Genomic DNA, 20280 nt, shown 5'->3' with positions numbered 1-20280 from the left:
CCAGCAAGCAGCCCCATGACAAATCAACAGATCTATTCTCAGGCAGGGTTAAGGTCACTACAAGAGACAGGAACACTATACATTTTGAACAAACTATGTATTTTGAAATTCCTTTATCATGGGTAGATGGGCAGTACGAAAATAACTTGGCCACCTTTTCCTTAACAGTTGCTCAGAGGCGAAGTTACTGTTAAAGTGGCAAGTAGTAACAGCTTGCAGGTAAACCCTTCTGGAAGAAAAAGAAGTGGTGATAACCCAAAGCTGTTGCAGGTATTCCAACAGCATGCAGGGGGTATGACCAACACCTCACCTATGATTTTTACGTACATGCAAACAGATGTCTTTTCCAGTTTCTTTTGAACACAAAAATGGAACAGGCTGCAGACTCAGAGGAATGACTTAAGTAAGCAAGATACCAACAGCAAAGCAACAAACTTAGCTCAAACATTCTCAGCAAGTTCACCAGCTGCTGAGATTCTTCCCTCAGCATTGCTCAGTCTTCCCTTTATCTGCCCTCCTCTCACTGAGCAACTCATACCCTTAGCAAAGTTAGGCGGCCAGAGCTTATCAGCACATTTGCAGGAGAAAGTTTGTTCACAAGTCTATCTCAGCAAGGTATTACTTTGTCGTCAATCATTTAGAAATGGGTTTGTGAACCCAGAAGCAGGGAAAATGATTCTTCACTCTTCTGGTTAACTTCTTCCCTCTTTAGGCATTTAGTGCAGCCATCTGCAAGAGATTCCTTCAAAAAGAAAGCTTTCAACAACTCTGCAAGTGTCCAAGCCTCCTACTGCAAACCTAATGGTTGCCCAGGCCCTCTACATTACCAGTAAGTAGAGCAGGCAAATTAGAACATTAACAGAAGTTATTAATGACATGATTTTATTTGTCTTGCTGAAACTGAGACTAGAAATTGAAGTGAATGTTCATTAGTTAACACCAGTTCACTGCAAACACTCATATTTCATGCAAGAACTGTTACGCAACTGGATACTCTGTTAACAAAACAGCTTTTCCCATTCACTTGTGAGAATATTCTGAAGAAAGATGAGAAAAATAAAGCAAGGTTCTTGCTCGATGGGAAGATCTAAAGAAACTTTTGCAGTAGGAACTTCAAGATGCTTACTTTTTCACTCCTTTTCTTTACATGTCCCAGAGCAGCTAAACCACAGAACAGAGTCTCTTCCAACACCACTGCTGAGAAAGCTGCATCTTGCAGCACCCCCAGTCTATGCTTGTTGGATGGCACGTGCACCTGAGAGGAAGAAAAAAAAAGTTCTGGGAGGAGACTGCGATAAAACAGCCCCAACTCTCAGAAATGGCTATGCTGGGAACTCTAGCACTCAGGTGCTGCTTCTCTGAACAGAGCTGCTTTCAGTAAGGCTTTGTCTTTTGTGTAATTACATTTCGGCAACTTGCCAGAGTTCAGAAACTTTCAAGCACTCTTTTCAAACCTTTGGACTTCTAAATAGATTGTAAAAGTCCCAGGATGCTATGGTAACATCCCAATTGAAACCCACTACACTAGTTAGCCTCTCCCTCAGGCAAAGCCAAATATGGACAATGCAGAGAGCGCCCCAAGTCCCCAAGAAGGACAGAAGAGCTTGCCAGGACCCTGCTGTCCCCCCAGCAGGTGCCACCTTTGGTTACCATGCAAAGAGCTGAATGAGTTCACAGGATCCCTCCTCTAGTAAATGGAAAACAAGGAACAAGGACCATTATTCCTTAACTTACAGCATTACTGCTTGCATTTTCCATTGAGAGCATGATGAAGGAAGAAAATCACATTGAAGGCTTATGCTGCTTCTGCAGCGTGAACAATTTCCCACACATGCACTACTTTTCTTCACAGTTACATAGGTGTCTAAGTCATTAAAACAGACTTGAGTGTCTTCAACAAAAATAAAGTAGTCTCAAACGCAAGTTGCCATCGGAGGCTATGTCTAGACTGACTGAAACATCTGTAGAGAGAAACAGTGCAGAGGACCTGATGTCAACATGGGTATCTCAGGGTTCATTTTTTCTTGAAACACGCTCTGGACTAGCTCTAGTCTGGTCCCATGGGCTGAATGCTCATTTGCAGTTGGAACACATCTTCCAGTTTAGTTCCATCTGAAAGGAACCCAGGTCACGAGCTCCAAGACTGCTTCATGGTGTGAACCAAAGCACAGTAAGTAGGGATAATCAGGAGTATTAGGATTAGAGACTATGGTACAATGGGTAACAAAGAACTAGCTCTAGCAACAGAAAATACTGACATTCAAAAGGCTTTAAAACCCAGGCAATTTCTGTTGTTAAATAACTCATCCACACAAAAAGCGTCCCCAAGTGACCAATCACACTTACCCCAAGGCTACGCTCTGAAATCAGGAAGTGAGGTTTACCTTCCCTGGAAGATCCCAGAGAGCAAACATTTAAAACTGTAGGCACCATTGGGAAAAAAAATCCCAGTTTCACTGCTGTGATGAATACATTACTGCTCCACAAGCATACTTTAATTTAAGATCATTCTGTTCGTCACCTATTGGTTTAAGTGAACTACACTACTTGCAATATTCAGATTGATCATGGGATTGTTTCTTTAGCTATCCCTCTTGGAAGGTAGCATAGGAGCATTAGCATTTCTCAATTCAAAGCTGTTCTATCAAGTGCTGTTTAAAATTCCACAGATACTAAAATTTGGGACAATGAAATCAGCCTCAAGGAAATCACCATCTTCCTCTAATGAAACTAGCAGTGCTTTTTAGGCACTTCCTCTGAAATGTGTTAGCAGTGTTAAGACGAAACAGATGCTGAAAGTTATTCCTGATGACTGGCTTTAAGGAAAAATCCTTTTTTAACAGCCAGGCAGATAGGAAATCATTAACACTCTCAACATTTGGTGAGACTGGGTGATGTAACACTGCAAACAGACTGGATTTTTTGAGATCCTTTCTGTCTCACCCACTCAAGTTTATTTCAGCTGAAGGATGTGGAAACAGGGAAGGGAGTGACACAAATTTTAATGATTTGTTTTCAGGCTTCTTGGTATAGGCTCAGGAATATCTGTATTCGTGGCAGCATTAATACAGGTGGTACAGAGATTATCCCAAGTACTCTTTGAAAGGAAATGAACCACACCACCTGTGACACAGCTCAGAGCAGGCAGCGAACAAGCTTTCTTATGTTGCTTTGTAGCAAATCAAACCCTCTGAGACCAGTCTACAGATTCTGGAGAAGGAAAGGATTAAAGGAGTTGCTGTGCTTGCTCTTTATTACCCAGAATCCCTTTATCTTTTTTAGAGTCCCCCTCCCTTAATTTTTCCTATACTAAGTCAGTAATTTAACACCTTGAAGCTTTCAAATCAAAAGCTAAAATGACCTTACTGTGTTGAATTATTAGCCCAGGATTTAAAAAAAAAAAAAAGCAAATGGGAAGGGGGGAGATCTCTAAAAACAGAGGCCTTTTGATCAGAGCAGCATCCTGCAGTTTGCTGTAACTCAAGCTGGCCATTCTTATGTAGTAGGAATTAAAGACTCCCCCTGCCAGGCAGGACCCTATTAAAACACAATAGCCATTTGAAAAGGGTAAGCAAGCTGATATGGATATAATAGGCCACATATTGGGGCCCCTTTCTACTCTGAAATAAAGCTTCTTCTTAAGAGTTATGAGCTGGGAAACCTAGTATTCAGGAAGATGGGAAAGGGCATACAATGGAAGACGGTAAATAGCCCTGCAGAAGCCCTCCAAGGTGCTTAAGGGAAAAGTAAAGAAGCCTTCAGAGATAAGCATCAATCACGCAGGACTAGCTCTTTCAGTCTGATCAGGTGCTATTTCAGACCACATGGTGTTTCAGTGAGTCTGAAAAGGTCTTACTGGTATAAACAGAGATTTAGTTTTTACAGTAGAAAACAGCAAGTTGTGCACCACAGAGACAGCTGCATGAATACCATTATAACTAGTTTTATGGAGATATTGCAAGTTGCTACCCAGCTTCCCTCAAAAACCCTTGCCCTTTCCCCCCACAAAACCTAAAACAAATAAATAAATAACAAAAAATACCAGAATTATAACTACACAAAGAAAACTGCTAACTCTCCAGCTAACGTATTTAGTATTTGTTCAAACTGGTCCGACTAGACATTTTGGGGCAAGAAGAAAATTCCTTATTGAACTGCTTTATAACCTTCTATATGCTGAGGGTATGGGAGAAGTCCTCAACAAGCTTTACTGTCATAAAGCCGTGATCTCCATTCTTTGGCTTCCTTTATTAACCAGCAGATGTATTTCTGCCCTCCCTATCACCCTGTGAAATTCATTCACCAGCTACAAGATACTATAGAAACCATGCAATGAACCTGTGGCAAGGGCGAGAAGATGGCACAAAGAAGAGAAACTATTAAAAATACAAGCAACACAAGGTAGTTTTCAGATTTCCTCTAGTCTGACAACAGTTCTGGAAGTAGCTATGGAATTGACATCGGCTGGAGATGGATTTTGATACCAAAATGTCAATGTCCACTGAAGGAAGAGTATGAATTTGAAAATTATTGAATAACTGCACCCATCTTGTACTGCTGAGATCAAAGCATAATGCCAAGTGAAGGCAAACTGGCTTCTCAGAAAGTTGAGGCCAAAGTATAAGCATGAGTAAGGGCCTGCTTGCTCCATTCTGCACATAGTCTCGTGTATCTCTTATTGTAAGACAGTTCCATGTTTTATAAATTAGACTTTTAATTATTTTAACAGGTAACAGCACAATCACATTATGACTGTGATGATGCAGAAACTACTGAAATATAACTTAATGACTGTTCCAAAGAGATTCAATACTGGTGCCATGCATGCAGCCCCCATATTTGCTCTTTTCAGTCTTGGTTAGACTGGAGAATTTCAGAAAAAGAAAAAAATTTACAACTAATACTTTCTCACCTATTCAGTTGCCTTGGCAAGAACTATAGCACCTCAAAGACTGAGCAGCGTCCAATATTTCCATCATGGCAACAAATGAACCTTGCCAAAATTTCTTAATATAGATGAAGCTTCATCATTTGACATTAATGCTAACTCTGCATCTCAAGATTGCTTAGCTAAACCACTTTGTGCTCACCACAGCTGCTTGGCTACAGTGTTGACCAGCTACAGTTTGTCCAATTCATTTGAAGATACACAATAGGATTAGTTTTGCAGGACATGAGGTTACTGCAAGTCTCTAAAGCTAATGTGTTCTGGAATCTGTGTAGTTTCAACACTACACAGCATAAAAAGTCTCAGGTTCTCTGAAGACATCCAGATTTCTAGAAACTAGACTTTTTCGTCTTTTTTTTTTCTTTTTTTTTTCTTTTTTTTTTAAGAAAAGGAAGATAAACTATATTTTTAAAATAGATTTTTCAGGCAAGCTACAAGACTTTCAGCAGTTTGCTATTCACGGGCATTCAGAGACAGTTAAGGGATTTTATCCTGTAAAGGATAAGGAATCCTATTATGGGATCTTATCACTTCCCATTGTTACAGGCATTTGTTGAGTTTTACAGCTTGGCATATCCAATTTAGGAGAAATTTTACATTTGTTGACCTTGTCCACATTGGAACACACATATTCTTAGCAAGACAATCAGAAATGCTCCTCAAGATTTTCTGTGATACCACAACATTTTACAGCTTAAGAATGAATACAAAAGTCCTTCCAACACCACAAAACCAAAAAAACCCACCCAACCTCAAATTCTGATCCATCTTTTCTTAAAGATCTTTCAGGGAAAAAATAAAGTGTTCCTCAAACTTACACTACTTTACTCCAATTTAATACAAAGTCTTATAAGCTTAGCTAGATGGAAGCCAAGAACTCCTCTGAAACTGATCTCCTATATACATATAGTAGCCTAGACTCACACCAAAATGCTTCATTAAAACCAGAACTAAACCATATGAGTTAGTAATACAGAGAAAGGTATAGTTATTGATGAAGCTATCATGTATTCAATAGCGGTTCTCTTACAGCTTGAGACATCAAAAATTTTATTGGAGGAAACAGTATGTTCCAAAAAAAAAAAAAATTCCTGAAGAAAAATGATAAAACTATGCCTTTTAATTCTTAAAAGTAAAACCCCCCACATATAATAAGGGAAAACACACAAATGTGTACCAAACTTCCTACATAATTATGTTTTTCCAAAGCTGCTATTCCCTAGTGCATTTCTACTGAATTCCAGGTGCCAATTTCACATTACTAAACCAGTTTTCTTCAAAACATTTACAGAAGCTGCAGGAAATCCAATCCTTACAGCATGTGACCAAGCATGAAAAGAGATTACTGCTTTATATACATGTTGGAGATTGTATGCAAAAGACTGTAAATAGTCCCACTACATCTGTTGTGAATATGTCACTATTTATCTTTCTCATTTTTTCCTATATATTCCAACAGAGTGAATTCCAACAGCAAGCACAGCTGAGCAGTTTTCCAGAATTATGGAGAAAGGTGCTTGTCAAACTGATCTCAGCACTGAATATCTATTTTGCATCACGGTGAGCTCTACTACAGACCTCTCCTCAGTGGAAGACGGACAATATAAGATTGCCACAGTTCACCAATTCTGACTTAAAGGGCCCTTTCACTTCTGCAAGAATACAAACTAAAACAGAGCAGAGATTTGTGATCAGAAATGCAAGCACAGGAATAAGGCAGGAACTACCTAATACCACAGATATTAAAAACAAGTAGACTGATGGAGAAAATAAAATTAAACAAAACACCCTGTAGCATCCCAAAAAGGACCTGATGAGCACTATGAAATACCCAACTGATGAAATGAGTTATGGCAAAATAACCACAAAGAGCACATGTATAGGAGGCTCCATAAAGATTTTCTTAGGAACAGCAATGACTTGCCTATCATTTTGTTGTACTGCCAAATGCAGACAGTGGTGGGATGGACTGAGGAGTAGGGAAACAGTATCATAAATGCACATAACCAAGAAAAATTACTTCTCTATTGCCTTCTGATCGAGATCAGAGATCAATTTTCAGCAAACCTTAGGATTTTGTCCTTTTCGCTCTCTCCCTAAATTATCCAGACTTGTTTCAAGAATAAATTTACACATTTGAGTGTGTCACAAAAGTCCGATTTTAACTCCCAGCGGGGATCATGTATACATCTCCAAATTTGTACAAGTAACATTAACAACTATGATGAAAAGCAATAAAAAAATTGGAAGCATAAACAGAATTATGCTAGAGTTATGAGTTAAGACTAGACAGAGGGTAGTACATTCAACTCCAGCCCAGAGAGAAAACACAAACACAGTTGTCAGATACATATAGTCCTAAAGCTTGTACCATTTGCCAGGTTTCTGGACTTTGGCTTTTGGAACATTTCTAACATCTGTTTTTCAGTTTTATTAGCTATCAATACTGCCTATATGCAATTAGCTTTAACCATCATTAGGAAGCTCAACTTGATGGCAAATGCATTGCATTTCAACATTCAAGGTTGTAAGAAATACAAACATACCCGACTACATAAGGTCTCCATAAGGTAGCCAGTCCACTTCTGCTGCAACTATTCTGACAAAGACCACAAATAAATATGTAATTTCCATGATGTAAAGGAGTAGGAAAGTGGGCAAAGACTGCACTGCTACACCAGTGAATACATACTAGAAGCATCATAATCTGACCACACTGCATATAAAAGCTATGATTGCCTCTATTCAAATAGCAAGAGCAGAGTGCAGCTCAAATCAGTGCATAAGTGAAGGGTTATCTACAGATAACTAACTACCCTGTGCTCACGAGATGCTGATATCAAGTGCTAACATTCATATGCTATGGCAAGTTCCCTAGATTTTTCTGTCACCAAAACAGTATTATAAATTTCCTGAGCGGAGTGTATTATCACATGCACCATCAATGGTAAACATTGTCTTTCATGTTCAATTCTATGTTACTCCTTTGGCTACAAGCCTTCCGAGATTGTCCTGCTTACCAAACAGCTTCTTTACCTTCCCCCCCCACCCCCATATTTCTTTGCCAGGGTTTGGACTCATCTGAGTAACCACTCACCTGTAAGATTCTTGAGTATGTGGGAATAAAACACTACATTTTCTAGTGTATTGGCAGCACACAAACTACAGTGGGAATCAGTGTGTTATTCCCATTAATATATGCATTTTTTCCAGCTGTTTACTCAACAGCAGTCATCCCAATCAGCATATTTGTCAGGCTAGGACTTGTTGCAATGTTTGTTACAAAGAAACAACTCTGGGAAAACCAGGAATTCATAGATCCTGCCTGTCACATGAAGATACCAATGCTGTTTCTGCTGTCAAGCAATTCTGTAATAAAAACACCACCCTTCAGGTGGCAGATCTAGAGGTTCTGGACAAAATATATATATAACTTTAATCACATATAAACCAAGTTATCCACAACACCCAAATCTTCCATAGGTCTCATACAAAATGCATACCGCATGCACAGTAGACTAGGGGTATTGAAATCCAATTTCTAATATGGGTTGGAGAAACTTAGATTACAAGGAATAGACTGCCATTGTGACAAATCTTCTCTGTAGAGGTAAGACTGGAAGGCAACAAACAGACTTTAACAGAAAGGCTTTGTGTCCATTAGCACCACTCTAAGTGGAGAAACATGCAACTAATAGAGGTTCCCCAGAAAGATTTGTCAACAAATCCAGTCCTGCAAATCCATGTACTCTGTGCAGAGAGAGTTTGAAAACGTCTCTCTCATAGCAACTCATTCACATTAGCTGCAAAATCTATTCCTCAGAGCTTCTGGCACAAGTGCTGTGTCTGAGTGCATATATTCATTCTCTTTCCACCGATAACTGAAGAGCAGAAGACAGGCAGACAGCACTCTTAGGCAGTGCCCTAGGGATCAAGGAATCCCAAGTGAGAGCCTGTCGGGAACCATCAAGCACATTATACCAGCTGAGATTTTCAGCCCAAAGGGCTGCTTCACAGCTAGGTCATTGACAGCAGCATCTTCGTACCAATTGCATGGCTCAGTGCAGTGTTGCATTGAGTGTGATAATTTTGTCTTTTTCTCTCCAGAGCAGAAGACATGTAGGAATCCTGAGAGTATTGGAGGAACACAGGAAATATTATTTTTGCAATCACTCATAAGATTATATCAGAGAGAATATCAGCATTTTATGCAAGAACCTGAAAGTATTGTTACCTCCCAAAGGCTACTGATTTGTTCAGAACACACAGAATTAACACAAAAAACCCCGAATACCAATGCCCCTCCCCCAAACAGTTTTACTGAGAAATTCTAATGAATGGCTCCATCTCTCAGGGAATCTGGCACAACCTGTCAAAGCCCTAAGGACCTTCTCACTACTATTTTTGCTCTTTATACTACAATTGCACAAAGCACGGATGCAACGTTCTACAATGCTAGATGTTGTAAAGTACATGCAGTACAATATCACTTCTGTCTTGAAGAGCTTACACTATCCTTGCGAACAAGACAGAAAAAGTTACTGTGAAAAGGGGAAAGATGCAGAGCAGATGACAGCAAGTTGATGACGATGATAAGGCCTACAAACACAGAGATGCAAAAAAACCCCAAAAAACTAAAAATTGATGGCTTTAAGCTAGCTCTGAGAATCTCTCCACTTTATAAGCAGATAATTCATCTTGTTTCCCGTTGCCAATTAAGGTTGTCTTCAGCGAGTGGCTTATTTCTCATGGGCATCCCATCTGTCCTGTTTCTGGCGCTTCCCCCCTGCCCTCCCCCGCAAAGGGTACTGAGACTATTTTAAAGAGGAGGACATTGTTTACTCTACAGATTTATTTAGGTAATGTTGTATAGCAGTACAGGACTGAACAAGCCAAAAGTTTTTCTGATACCAAAGCCTGTGTCACTGCTATTGCCAGAGAAAGTCAAGAGAGCAGTATCATATTTGTCCCTAAGGAATGAGTTGAACAAATTGTTCCAGCCAATCCAGACAACAAGAGAAAATAAGGTACTTTCATTGCTAGAAGTTGATACGTCTCACTATGATAACATCTTCCTATCCGAGGATCTCAAACTATATAGCACTGACAGTCCTGCTACCCTGAACAAAGCAAATATTCTTTTGTGTAGAACAGGGCTCTACACAGCACAGACCTGGTATTTCAAATTGCCAGGCACACAACAGATCTAAAAGCAGTATCTGACCCCCGACCCCCCCCCCCCGCCAAACACACACATCACAGACACCTTCTCAGATAAATATTATCAAACTGTCACACAAGATCCAGCAGGGGCACTTCAAGTTAGAGCCAGCAGAAACATTCTTCACAGAAAAAGGGGATCTCAGACATCAGTTTGCAGAGCCCAAAGTAGTAGTGCTCCATCTGCAAGCTAAAAGCAAGATGTCTTTCTCAATCATGCTCCAGCTGGCAGGTGATCAGGAAGACATTTCACCAGACACAAAAGAAACAAGAAGTGTTTTGGGAGAAGAACATAGACAGAAAAATGCCTTTTCCTGTGTCTCTAGTTCACTTGTGTTTTGTTTATCAAATATACTATAAAAGTGATAGGAAGAAGAGTCTCCTGCCCAAGGTAAGTTATTGCTGATCAATACTTCTGAGCTTTCCAAAGAGTCTTGAACAGAGTAGCACATCTACCTGCAAACCAGAAGAGAAAGTTTCAAGCAAAGGGTTAGCCCAGAAGAAAAGCAAAAATTACTAGTAGGAAGTCTCTTGGTCAAAAATTTTTGTAGCTGCTTCTTCCAGCTGAAGTGAAAAAAAGCCACACAGACTCCTTTAAGATCCCAGAAAATACGAAGTGGGATGCTATGCACATTCCCTCTCCGTGATCAAATGCATTAGCATGGGGGCCCTGATTTTCTTCGGTACAGGAAAGATCAAGAAAACAGGATGATAAATAATGTATAGGAAGATCATGTCCCTTTAAGATATGTTGGCACAGAAGTTAGCCTGGAAGAAGTAAAGCAGCATTAGTGTGTAATTACACAGAGGGCTTTCAAAAGTCTGCATTTCATGCAGATTCAAAACCAGTGCAGAGATTTCTTGGGTTTGTAATGAACAAATACCAGTAGCATTTCAGCATATCTATAAAATCAAGACTAGTCTTAAGAGAGGCATTTTATTTGTTTAGCTAAAAGATGTGGATTAATTGGCAGAAGGGTGATTGATCTCTATTCCTGTAAGAGTCAGGGGCAAGTCAGGTGAGGGAAGCCTCAAGGTACTCCCAAAATTGAAAGCAGATGTCCACATGATTGGGACAAATGAACAATGGAATAAAGTAGGAGAAAAAATATCCTTGAAGACTAAAAATATTCTGCAAGGAGAAACATAGAGATGAAGGTCAGCCCTCTGCAATCAGCAATCCTGGTGCTAGGCTGTGGGTAGCAGTAGAATACCTAGCCAATTTCATTGCCTAGAAACAACTAGAAACACTCATTGCCTGCAAAACACTTACTGCTTGATCCATACAGAGCTACATGACCACATAGTTTTCAGCTATGAAATTTCACTCAGGTAAGCTAAACCCCAACAAAATTTTCTTAACTACCCATAAAAATAGTTGTTGTAACTAGCACAAACATTTGAAGTGACTCATGGTGAGGTGGGGCATTGCAATGCATGATGCAGAGTCCATGATTGCTCGAGTGGTGAATCCAGCAAGAAAGGTCCATGGAACACCACTCTATTGAAAAGTGTGCCCTCTGAGAAGAGTTTGGAGAATATCTAACACCCATTCTTGACACACTAACTTCATTACCTCCGAAAAGTTACAGAACTCATTACTTTATCCCATACACATTTAAAAAAAAAAAGGGGGGGAAAAAAAAAGAAAAAAGTCACTTTCTTGGGCCTTACTGCTAGCTTTCTAAACCCTGGGCTTGGTCTCTAATTTTAAGTGAGCATAAATAGAGAAAGCAAAATGTTAAAAACTGGACGGCTTAATATCAAGTCCCTTCATCTCAAATCACTGCAGCATACTTCAAAATATGCACATGACAATCCTCTCACTTAGAATAACCTAGAACAAGGAAAACACTGGGAGAATGTACACAAACCTTCTGGAATCTCACAAGTTATCTTTGAGTTTGAAGATACTGAGATTAAAGATAAAAATCAAGATCAAGCTTATCTGCTTGGCAGAGCAGGGTAGCCTTCAAAGCACAGCCTGAACAAATGTTGACAAGTTGCATGGATGAACAGAAATCTATTGGGCAGTGAGGGTTCACCACTAAGCCCTGTGAGCCTTTTGTAATAGGAAACTTTGTATTCTGAGTCTACCTACACCCATATTGCTGATCATTTACTCTCCACTTTATTTAAAGAATCCCACATTTCAAATCTTAAGAGTTTCACAGCTCTCAAAATCACTAAGCCTGTTTGTGCTTTGGTACAGGAACACAGTTTGATCTGCTAAACTCCAGACATACTAAAAAAAAAAAAAGCAAAAAGAAAAAAAGAAAAAGAATGACTAGTTCTATATTACTTACAGAAGAAACAAACATGCAGTCTTTTCCTGTCTTTCAAGAAATCAGAAGCTCCACAGAACACTCAGTGTGAACAAAAAGGCATTATAGAAATTCACATCTTTCTTTGAAAAATAAATGGGAAAAACACGATCTTCAGCACCTAAGTCAATCAGAGGGTTGTGCTCTATGGTGACAGTTTTGTTTGTTATAACAACCTTGAATTACTATTTACTCTTTCAAAGGTAGAAGAGGGATAGGAAATGAAAATAAGATGGTTATCATGTCATGAAGAAGAAATACTATAGAGAAGCAATGTGAGCAGTTTCAGAAAGCATGGAAGACCTCTTGCTCACCATTTAATTTTTTAAGTATATATGATCAGAAGTTTAGAAAAGGCCCTGAGGTGTCAGCTTCAAAGTAGGTGCAAACCAAATCCGATCTGGAGAGATGCCTGAATAACGAATTCAGCTGGGTATTTCAGAGCCACCTTGCCTTCAACTCTGGTAAAGAAATCCTGTTGGTGGGTGGAGGTCATTGTAGTCATGCTCTTTATCTTTCTTAAGCTCTTGTTTACTATTTGTTCAGCTAACTTATCTCAGTATTACTTTCTGTGGAAACTCACCTACATCAGATGGAGTATCGTGATTCCCAATCACGTCAAGTGCACAGGTTGTACCTTCATTTGTCCCGAATACCTACTCTCAATGATTAATTCTCTGCAACCCCCACTTAACAGCGACCACTGCAACTTGCTCAGAACATGGAAGTATGCTGCTCATTGGTTTGTGTAGTAAGAGTTTCATTCCTGATACTATGCATTTTTTTTAACTTTAGTAGTCTACAAAGAGGGAATGCAGAGTCATTCTGAGAGTTTGAGCTACTTTATAAACAACAACAAAAAATATTATAAAATCCATGTAGTACCAAGTATTAGTTGCTTCTAAAATAGATTTCCGAGGTCTTTTAAAATCAGTATTCCTTCTAGTTACTAAGCTACAGAGAAATGTTAACAGTAAAACTAAACAGCTTTGGTAAGCTGTTTGATTCTTCTAGTAAAATTGCCTTTATACTGTATTGCATGGGTCTTCCAGATTTTGCAACACGGATCATTCATGCCACGTGAAAGTTGGAAGTACTTTGTTGAGAGCAAAAGAGATAACATACTACCAAGAAACAATATTTTCTTGTTACAGTGCCATCTATCTAAAAGAGCTGTTATACAAACAGATGTAGCAAGATGGCTGATATCTTACCTCCTCTGCCAAGATGGCCAAAATCACACTAGTCTTGGGGCGGGGGGGGGAAGCTTTAAGAATTTCCCCTCCAACTTGCTGCAGTATTTACCTTAGTTACTCATTTACCAGTGAGAATCTCAGTTGTTTAAAAATTGAAAATGTACATAGGGCAAGAAAATATAATGCAAGTTGTCCAATCAGTCGAACTAGCAAGTTAGACCTCATTTGGAGATCAGATGGACACTGATGTGCAGAAAAACAAAACAAAACAAAACAAAAAACCACACACAAAAAAAAAAGAAACTGTGGTCAACTGAGAAAGCAAGCTATTCCTATGCTTTGAGATCCTCTTCCGCTGCTGTAGTACAGAAACTGTTGTGAAATACTCTACACATTGATTTGCCTCAGAAAAAGGTAACAGGAAGGAAGCAAGCAAGGCAAGATTTTCAAATGGGCATCAAAAGACAGAGACTTATAACCACTGCAAGTACACACATTACCAACAGATCTTTAATGAAGCTGCCTGGAGTTTTAGACATTGTGCAATACATGATCAAGTTGGCAAAACATACAGCAATCGGCTGAGTCAACATCAACAACACTAAAGACCAGCACATAGCTTTCCCCCCCTGAAAAAATCTTTCCAAAGTAGTAGGAAGAGATTATCTGTGTTAATTATTATGTTCATTATTTAAGGACTTATGCAGGTTATAAGGGAGGAAGAGGCATTCTATTAAAGCATTCAATAGGCCAACAATCACACAAGAAGACAAAACAGTTCAAATTCAGAGAAAGGAAGAATGAGTGCTGCTGAAACCAGCAGCAGTCTCTGCTTTTGATACTAACAGCCTTGATTAAGGCAAGCAGAATTTGGTTTTCTATATGCTTTTAAAAGCTCTGTTCCCCAAAGTGACTGCTTCACATGAATGTTTGTAACAGAAGAGGTACTGAACTGTACGAAACCCATGCACGTTTCCGAAACATGCTCAGGCAGCCCTTGGCTAACCCAGTGAAATCCAGCATTCACAACATAATCAGCATGTGTCCAGTCCCATTCTCCATGTACCCTGCCTGTTTCCAAAAGCCCCCCTCAGACTGGCCCTATTGGCAGCATCCTGATGTACTTACTATTCAGTGAAGAACCTGGCAATGCCATACTGACTAATATCTTCTCTGTTCTCCAGCAGCTGGCTCACTGCATCCTCCATGTACGTGAGGACATGTCTTTGAGCTGCAAATAAAAGACAGTAAGAGACAGAAATTAGAATACAAGGGGCCTGCAAAGCCCAGAGCCAGCCCAGCCTGGTTGTGTGTCTTACACAACAAGCCAACAAGCATTTGCTCCCTCAGTTAGAGAGTAGAGGTTTCATTCCCCCAGATATGGATAGTAAAATTCCTGACCTAAATCCTGCTTTCTTTCCTGGCTAGACAGAGTTAGTCATTAACAGTGCTGACCCTTTTTCAAAATCCCCTGGGATTCTGGAAGTGAAGGAAGAGGAGAAGGAGTTGTGAGACTGCCTCACTGGAAAATGCTTACTCAAGAGAAGTTCCTGATCTCTGTTCTGAGTCACAGCCATCTTTCCTATGCAGATTGTCAATGCTGTATTGATGGAGCTTTTGCAGAGCTTTAGGTGTTCCCTGCCCTTCCCTCCTTACCAAAGCCAAGTAGCTCTAAGGTTGTTCTGTAAAGGTTTTTTTTTCCTAAAGGTGCAAATAAAAGTACATCTGTTTCCATACAAGCATCAATGAATGTTCTTGGAGTGGCAGGTGGGGAACAGGTCTCAATGCCAAGAGATATTTATATTGCTCAAGAGTCAGTCTCAAATAGCTGCCTAAACCAAACATAAGGAAATTTCAGAAGTGGTGGATCTGCCAGTACTGAACCACAGAATGCCACTCACTTTTAAGACTATTGAGTAAAGATAGTTTGGGACGACACAAACCATTTTGCTGCTTCTGCAGGGGGCAGACTCTGTACAAACCAAGCATTTGCCAGGGAGGAAGCCACACAGATTTGCCACTGAGCCCCTTTGATGTTTTTGGCTAGAAACCAAGTTAGAGCAACAAAGAGCCAAGTCTGGGGTGATGCGCCAGCTACCAAGCAGCAGACTTTCCAAATCTACAAGTTCAACAATCAGAAGACAAGTCACAACAAACCCAGGAAAATCATTCCTAACCTGGAAAGCACACAAACCCTGTTCCCAAAGCACACACCTCCATCCTAAACACGTATGCTACTGCACCTTTGCAAGTAGTGTCGTGTCCTAAAAAGGAGCAGGAGATAACCCTTAGGGGATATAGGAAAGGCAAGGGCTGTTCTTGCTCCTTGCCAATCTGCTCCAGACTTGGCAGCATCATCCCCTCACCAGCAACTGGCCAACCTCAGACCCACATCAATATGCTTCAAACCATTTTAATTTGTGCTTAATATCCTGGTAAGCATCAAGCCTGCACCACTTGATACACAGCATGGAAGTCCCTTTCATCTTAGTGTGAGGCAGGTGGACTTAAAGAGAAGCCCGGAAATGATTATTCCCAGTGGATACAGTGATTAAAAGTATGTATGAACATTGATTGCTATCAGGGGATTTCTCTGCCTAGAACACTTTTCAGGACAATGGTAAAATTGGTTAAGCACACCCTGGAAAATACCTTGCAGCTGATAGCAAAATGGTGAGCCAAAGGTTCAAAGATATTATCTGGTACTAAAAGATACAGGGCGTAGCTTTATTTAATTATTTTAATGCAAAGGAATAAATTTAATTTATGTGAGTGATTAAAGAAAAATAGCTCTGCGCACCTGTGTCCCCTGAGGGAGGAATGAGTCGTGCAGCTCAGTCACAGGCTCAAGATAACAGCAACTGGGTAACTTTATTTCAGCCCATCCTTCCTCCCTCTTCTTCATGCAGCCCATCTTGCACTCAGAAACTGTCTTTTCAGGCCCCTCTTGAGCTGTCAGTGGTACCAAATTAAGCCAGAAAATGATACTAGCAGACAGGCTTCCACTTATCTCAGCCTGCAATAACTTCTGCTCAACTGCAAAGCCATTCTCAAAACTTTGTGAGGGAAGTATACACTCCTTTCATAGAATAGGCCCTATCAATGAAACATATATTTTTGTTATTTTGCTTCTTTAGAGTCATTAATCTCTCCCCTAAAAGCCTATGGGAATAGACAGGCATGGTCCCACAGTGCTACAAAGCACAATGTGGCTGACCTCTATAACAAATACCTTCGAGTCTGCTCCTGGAGAATAAATTAACTTTCAACACAGAACTTCAGACATTTCTGTCACACTTAAAAATGTACACATATAGACAGGGGTCACTGTTGAATACAGTTGCTGGTAAAAGGGTACTTCTGTTAAGCTTTTTGTTGCATGGCCTAAGGATCCTGGCAAAGAACCTCTCTCCCTATTTCCCAGAACGTAGGTAGAGGTGTGGGGGAGGGAAGAAATTGGTGAGCAGAGAGACTGAAATAAAATAGCACTTGCAATCTCCTTGAGAAGTCTCTCTCTTTGGCTCTTCAGCTGCTGTGCTATTATCCAGGTAGCACAGTTCACACTGCCAAACCAAATTCCAGCTCTGGCTTCCTGTTCGCGGGCTGCCCAGTTCCATGGAATGGTACAAGTAGTATGTTTTATAACCCAACCAACTCTACTCTACACAGAAAAGTCACAGAATAAAATCTAATATGCAGGCAGGTTCTAGCAGGCCAGAAAGGCAAAATAAAGTGCCAGGAGTCTGGTTATAGCAAAATAGTAGTTCCATTATTTATACAAATGGTACTTTCCATAACAAACACTGGAACCATACTGGAACATTAACTGTTTATGCAAGCAGAGTTATAAATCTGTGGGGTCCTGTGCAAAATAAATGAGACGATTCATATGTTTTAATAGTTTTTGAAAATTCAGGGAGATATGGTGTATTGGTATACATGTTGCTCATACTTTTGAGGCTCACTTTGCAATAATAAGGCAGCAAGTCCAAATCAGAATGTAAAGCCCAAATACTCACGCAATTGTGCTATTACAGCTTGCTGTCTCTACTCATTTTCTTCCTGATAGAACTCCTGTATACTGCAGCTTCCACACAGGAGGTGTTACAACAGGTTATCATCCTCAGCTTTTATTTGTTTATGGCTTATCGTCACAAAGGTTCTCCTCCCTACTTGTACAAAAAACTTTCCAATGCAACCTGTATTTGCCAAACTCTTTCCTGAAATCCCATGCAACTACCCCAAACAGTGAGTAAGCGTGCCTGCCACACTCATTTGGTAGGTGCTACTCTTTTTTGTCAGATTTAAGAACTACCAGGCAGATTTCACAGAAGGATCTCACGGATTAAGTTCACAGAGGAGTCTTCAGGCAGCCCGTGACCTAATGTTAAGTAGATAGCTTTGCACGGAATATCTTAATTCTTATCACTAAACCACTAGCAGCGAGGTTACAGTTAGAGCCTCTGTTCAATCAGTAGCAATATATACAGTACAGCTCCTCCAAAGCTGGCCACTGCAGCACTTAGGTGAATGGCCTCTGGTGGTAATACCACCACACTCACACGCCCAATGTTTAAAGTGAATTTTGGAATTAATCCACTTTCAGCTTAGAACCAAATTCAGGGCTGAACAGTGGCTGTGCAATTCAGACCAAATTATATAAATCTCCTCCATCTTACAAGTAAAAGGAGAAACGAGGATTACATCCACAGTCAATCCACAATGTTCATGGACATCACGACAACAGATTAGACAATCACAACTAATTCCATTTAGCCGTAACTGCACCAAATCATTTTGCATGTGTATTTAAAATAGCAAAAGTAGTCCTTTTATAAGCCATCAAATTACTTGTTTCAATCTTTTTATGAGAACAAACAATCTGTTAATTCATAAGTTTGATTACAAATACTGTAAGAACAAGTATTGATACTTGAAAAATCTTGAGGGAGAATTTAATGCAAATAATACCACTGCATGAAACAGAATATATGCACTGAAATTCTCAAAGTCAGAAATTCAGGAGGAAGGAAGAAATACATGTCACCTTTAAGTAATGAAATTGCGTATATGTAATATTTTTATTATCAGCAGTGCTGAGGAACGGAGAGGATTAAGACCTTGGAAGTGCCACAGTACTGTTTGTGTCAGTTACATGATACCTACTTCAGCATGTATTGGCAACACAATCACGTTAACCATACTGGTTTTGCATATTAGTTTCCCGGTTTTACAACTTAGATGCATCTCCCTAATGCTATGTTGATAAGAAGCTTCTCTTTCCAACAGGTTTGCCTTTTCTAAAGGAAGAGAAGAAAGACTGAAGATCAGTATACCAGCACACTTACCAAGAAGTGATGCTGCCTGTCATACTTGAAAGGAATAGCAAACATGGGACAGCCAATAGATGCAATAAAAATAGCAGCAGATGTTGCAAAAGAAAAATAAAGTGTGCCAAACAACCTGAAGAAAGAGTATGATTGGAATAAGTTGGTATCAGATAGTAAAACACGAATCACATACCTTGTTTAAAGAAGCAGCAGAACAGAGCCCTGTAGTGGAGGTAAGTATTTATCAAATTATTATCAAATCAGCTAGCCACATTATTGCTCAACTCTTCATGAGAGAAGACTTATTCTGGAACATGAGCTGTCTACCAAAACAATTTGTACTGTATGTACATAACAGGGCTTTTTTTTAATGGCTGGTTCATTCCTGGCATAACTGAATATATTGAAAAAATCAGGTGGGAATTCCTGGATAATAAGATCAGCTTTTATTAGTGATTTGCCTCCTCCTCAACTGAAATGCTGAAAATACACACTATTTGATGCAATTAATATTAAGATTCATTTCAGTTATCAGAAGTTCAAGAGCACAACAGGCTTTAATGTATTTGGAATACTTCTGCCATTTTTTAATCTCTGAGAGCATATAAAGTAACAGCTAAATACTAATTCAGAATTTATTCTGAACTGGAGCTTAACTAAGGACACTACTGTATTATGCACATAGGAAAGTCACATCTATAGTAACACAAAACCAATTTCATACAAATATTACCAAAACAATAATGATGCAAGAGGGAATTAGTAAGGATACAAACTGCAAGAACAAATTCATGTCAACTCTGGAAGTTTTTCCAGCATTAATGGTCTTTCAGGATGGTCTTTTTAATCTTTCAGATATCATTAAGGATTTCACCCATTCTCATTAGGGATTTAATCTCTTCAGATATCGCTAAGGGATGACCTGAGCAAGAGAAGTATGTAAACAAAACGATCAACTTAAAAGCTAAATCACTACAGCTGTAGTTCCTTCCAGCTTTGCACAGCTTCACAGTGTAATTTCCCATTAACCCTCAAAAAAAATTTTTTTTTTGAAGGACAGAACATGTAATGAAGTACAAGTAGACCTTGTCACACCAAAGATAACACTATGATGCGAGACATCCGCTGTTACTCAGGAACACATGCTAAGAGGCCACACAGTATAACTATACTGTATTTCATACTTTCACAGTTTCAAAACCACTTTCAACAAAAAGTTTAAGAAATGTTTCAGTTTATAATTTAATCTTGACCATAACTGA

General features: G+C 39.5%; 1 protein-coding gene across 2 annotated transcripts in view; it reads right to left on the bottom strand.

Moving 5' to 3' along the window:
• Positions 1-20280, bottom strand: part of CSTPP1 (centriolar satellite-associated tubulin polyglutamylase complex regulator 1) — an 86200-nt gene that overhangs the window by 61495 nt on the left and 4425 nt on the right. For both annotated transcript variants that reach the window (XM_075030824.1, XM_075030823.1), the window contains exon 2: positions 14817-14919. In XM_075030824.1, coding sequence (XP_074886925.1) covers positions 14817-14844 — 28 coding nt within the window. In that variant the 5' untranslated portion in view covers positions 14845-14919. The remainder of the gene's footprint in view (positions 1-14816; positions 14920-20280) is intronic.

This window comes from Buteo buteo, chromosome 6, assembly GCF_964188355.1.
Source record: "Buteo buteo chromosome 6, bButBut1.hap1.1, whole genome shotgun sequence".
Classification (NCBI taxonomy): Eukaryota; Metazoa; Chordata; class Aves; order Accipitriformes; family Accipitridae; genus Buteo; species Buteo buteo.
Note: the sequence above shows the minus strand (reverse complement) of the source record. Positions and strands in the feature narration are given on the sequence as shown.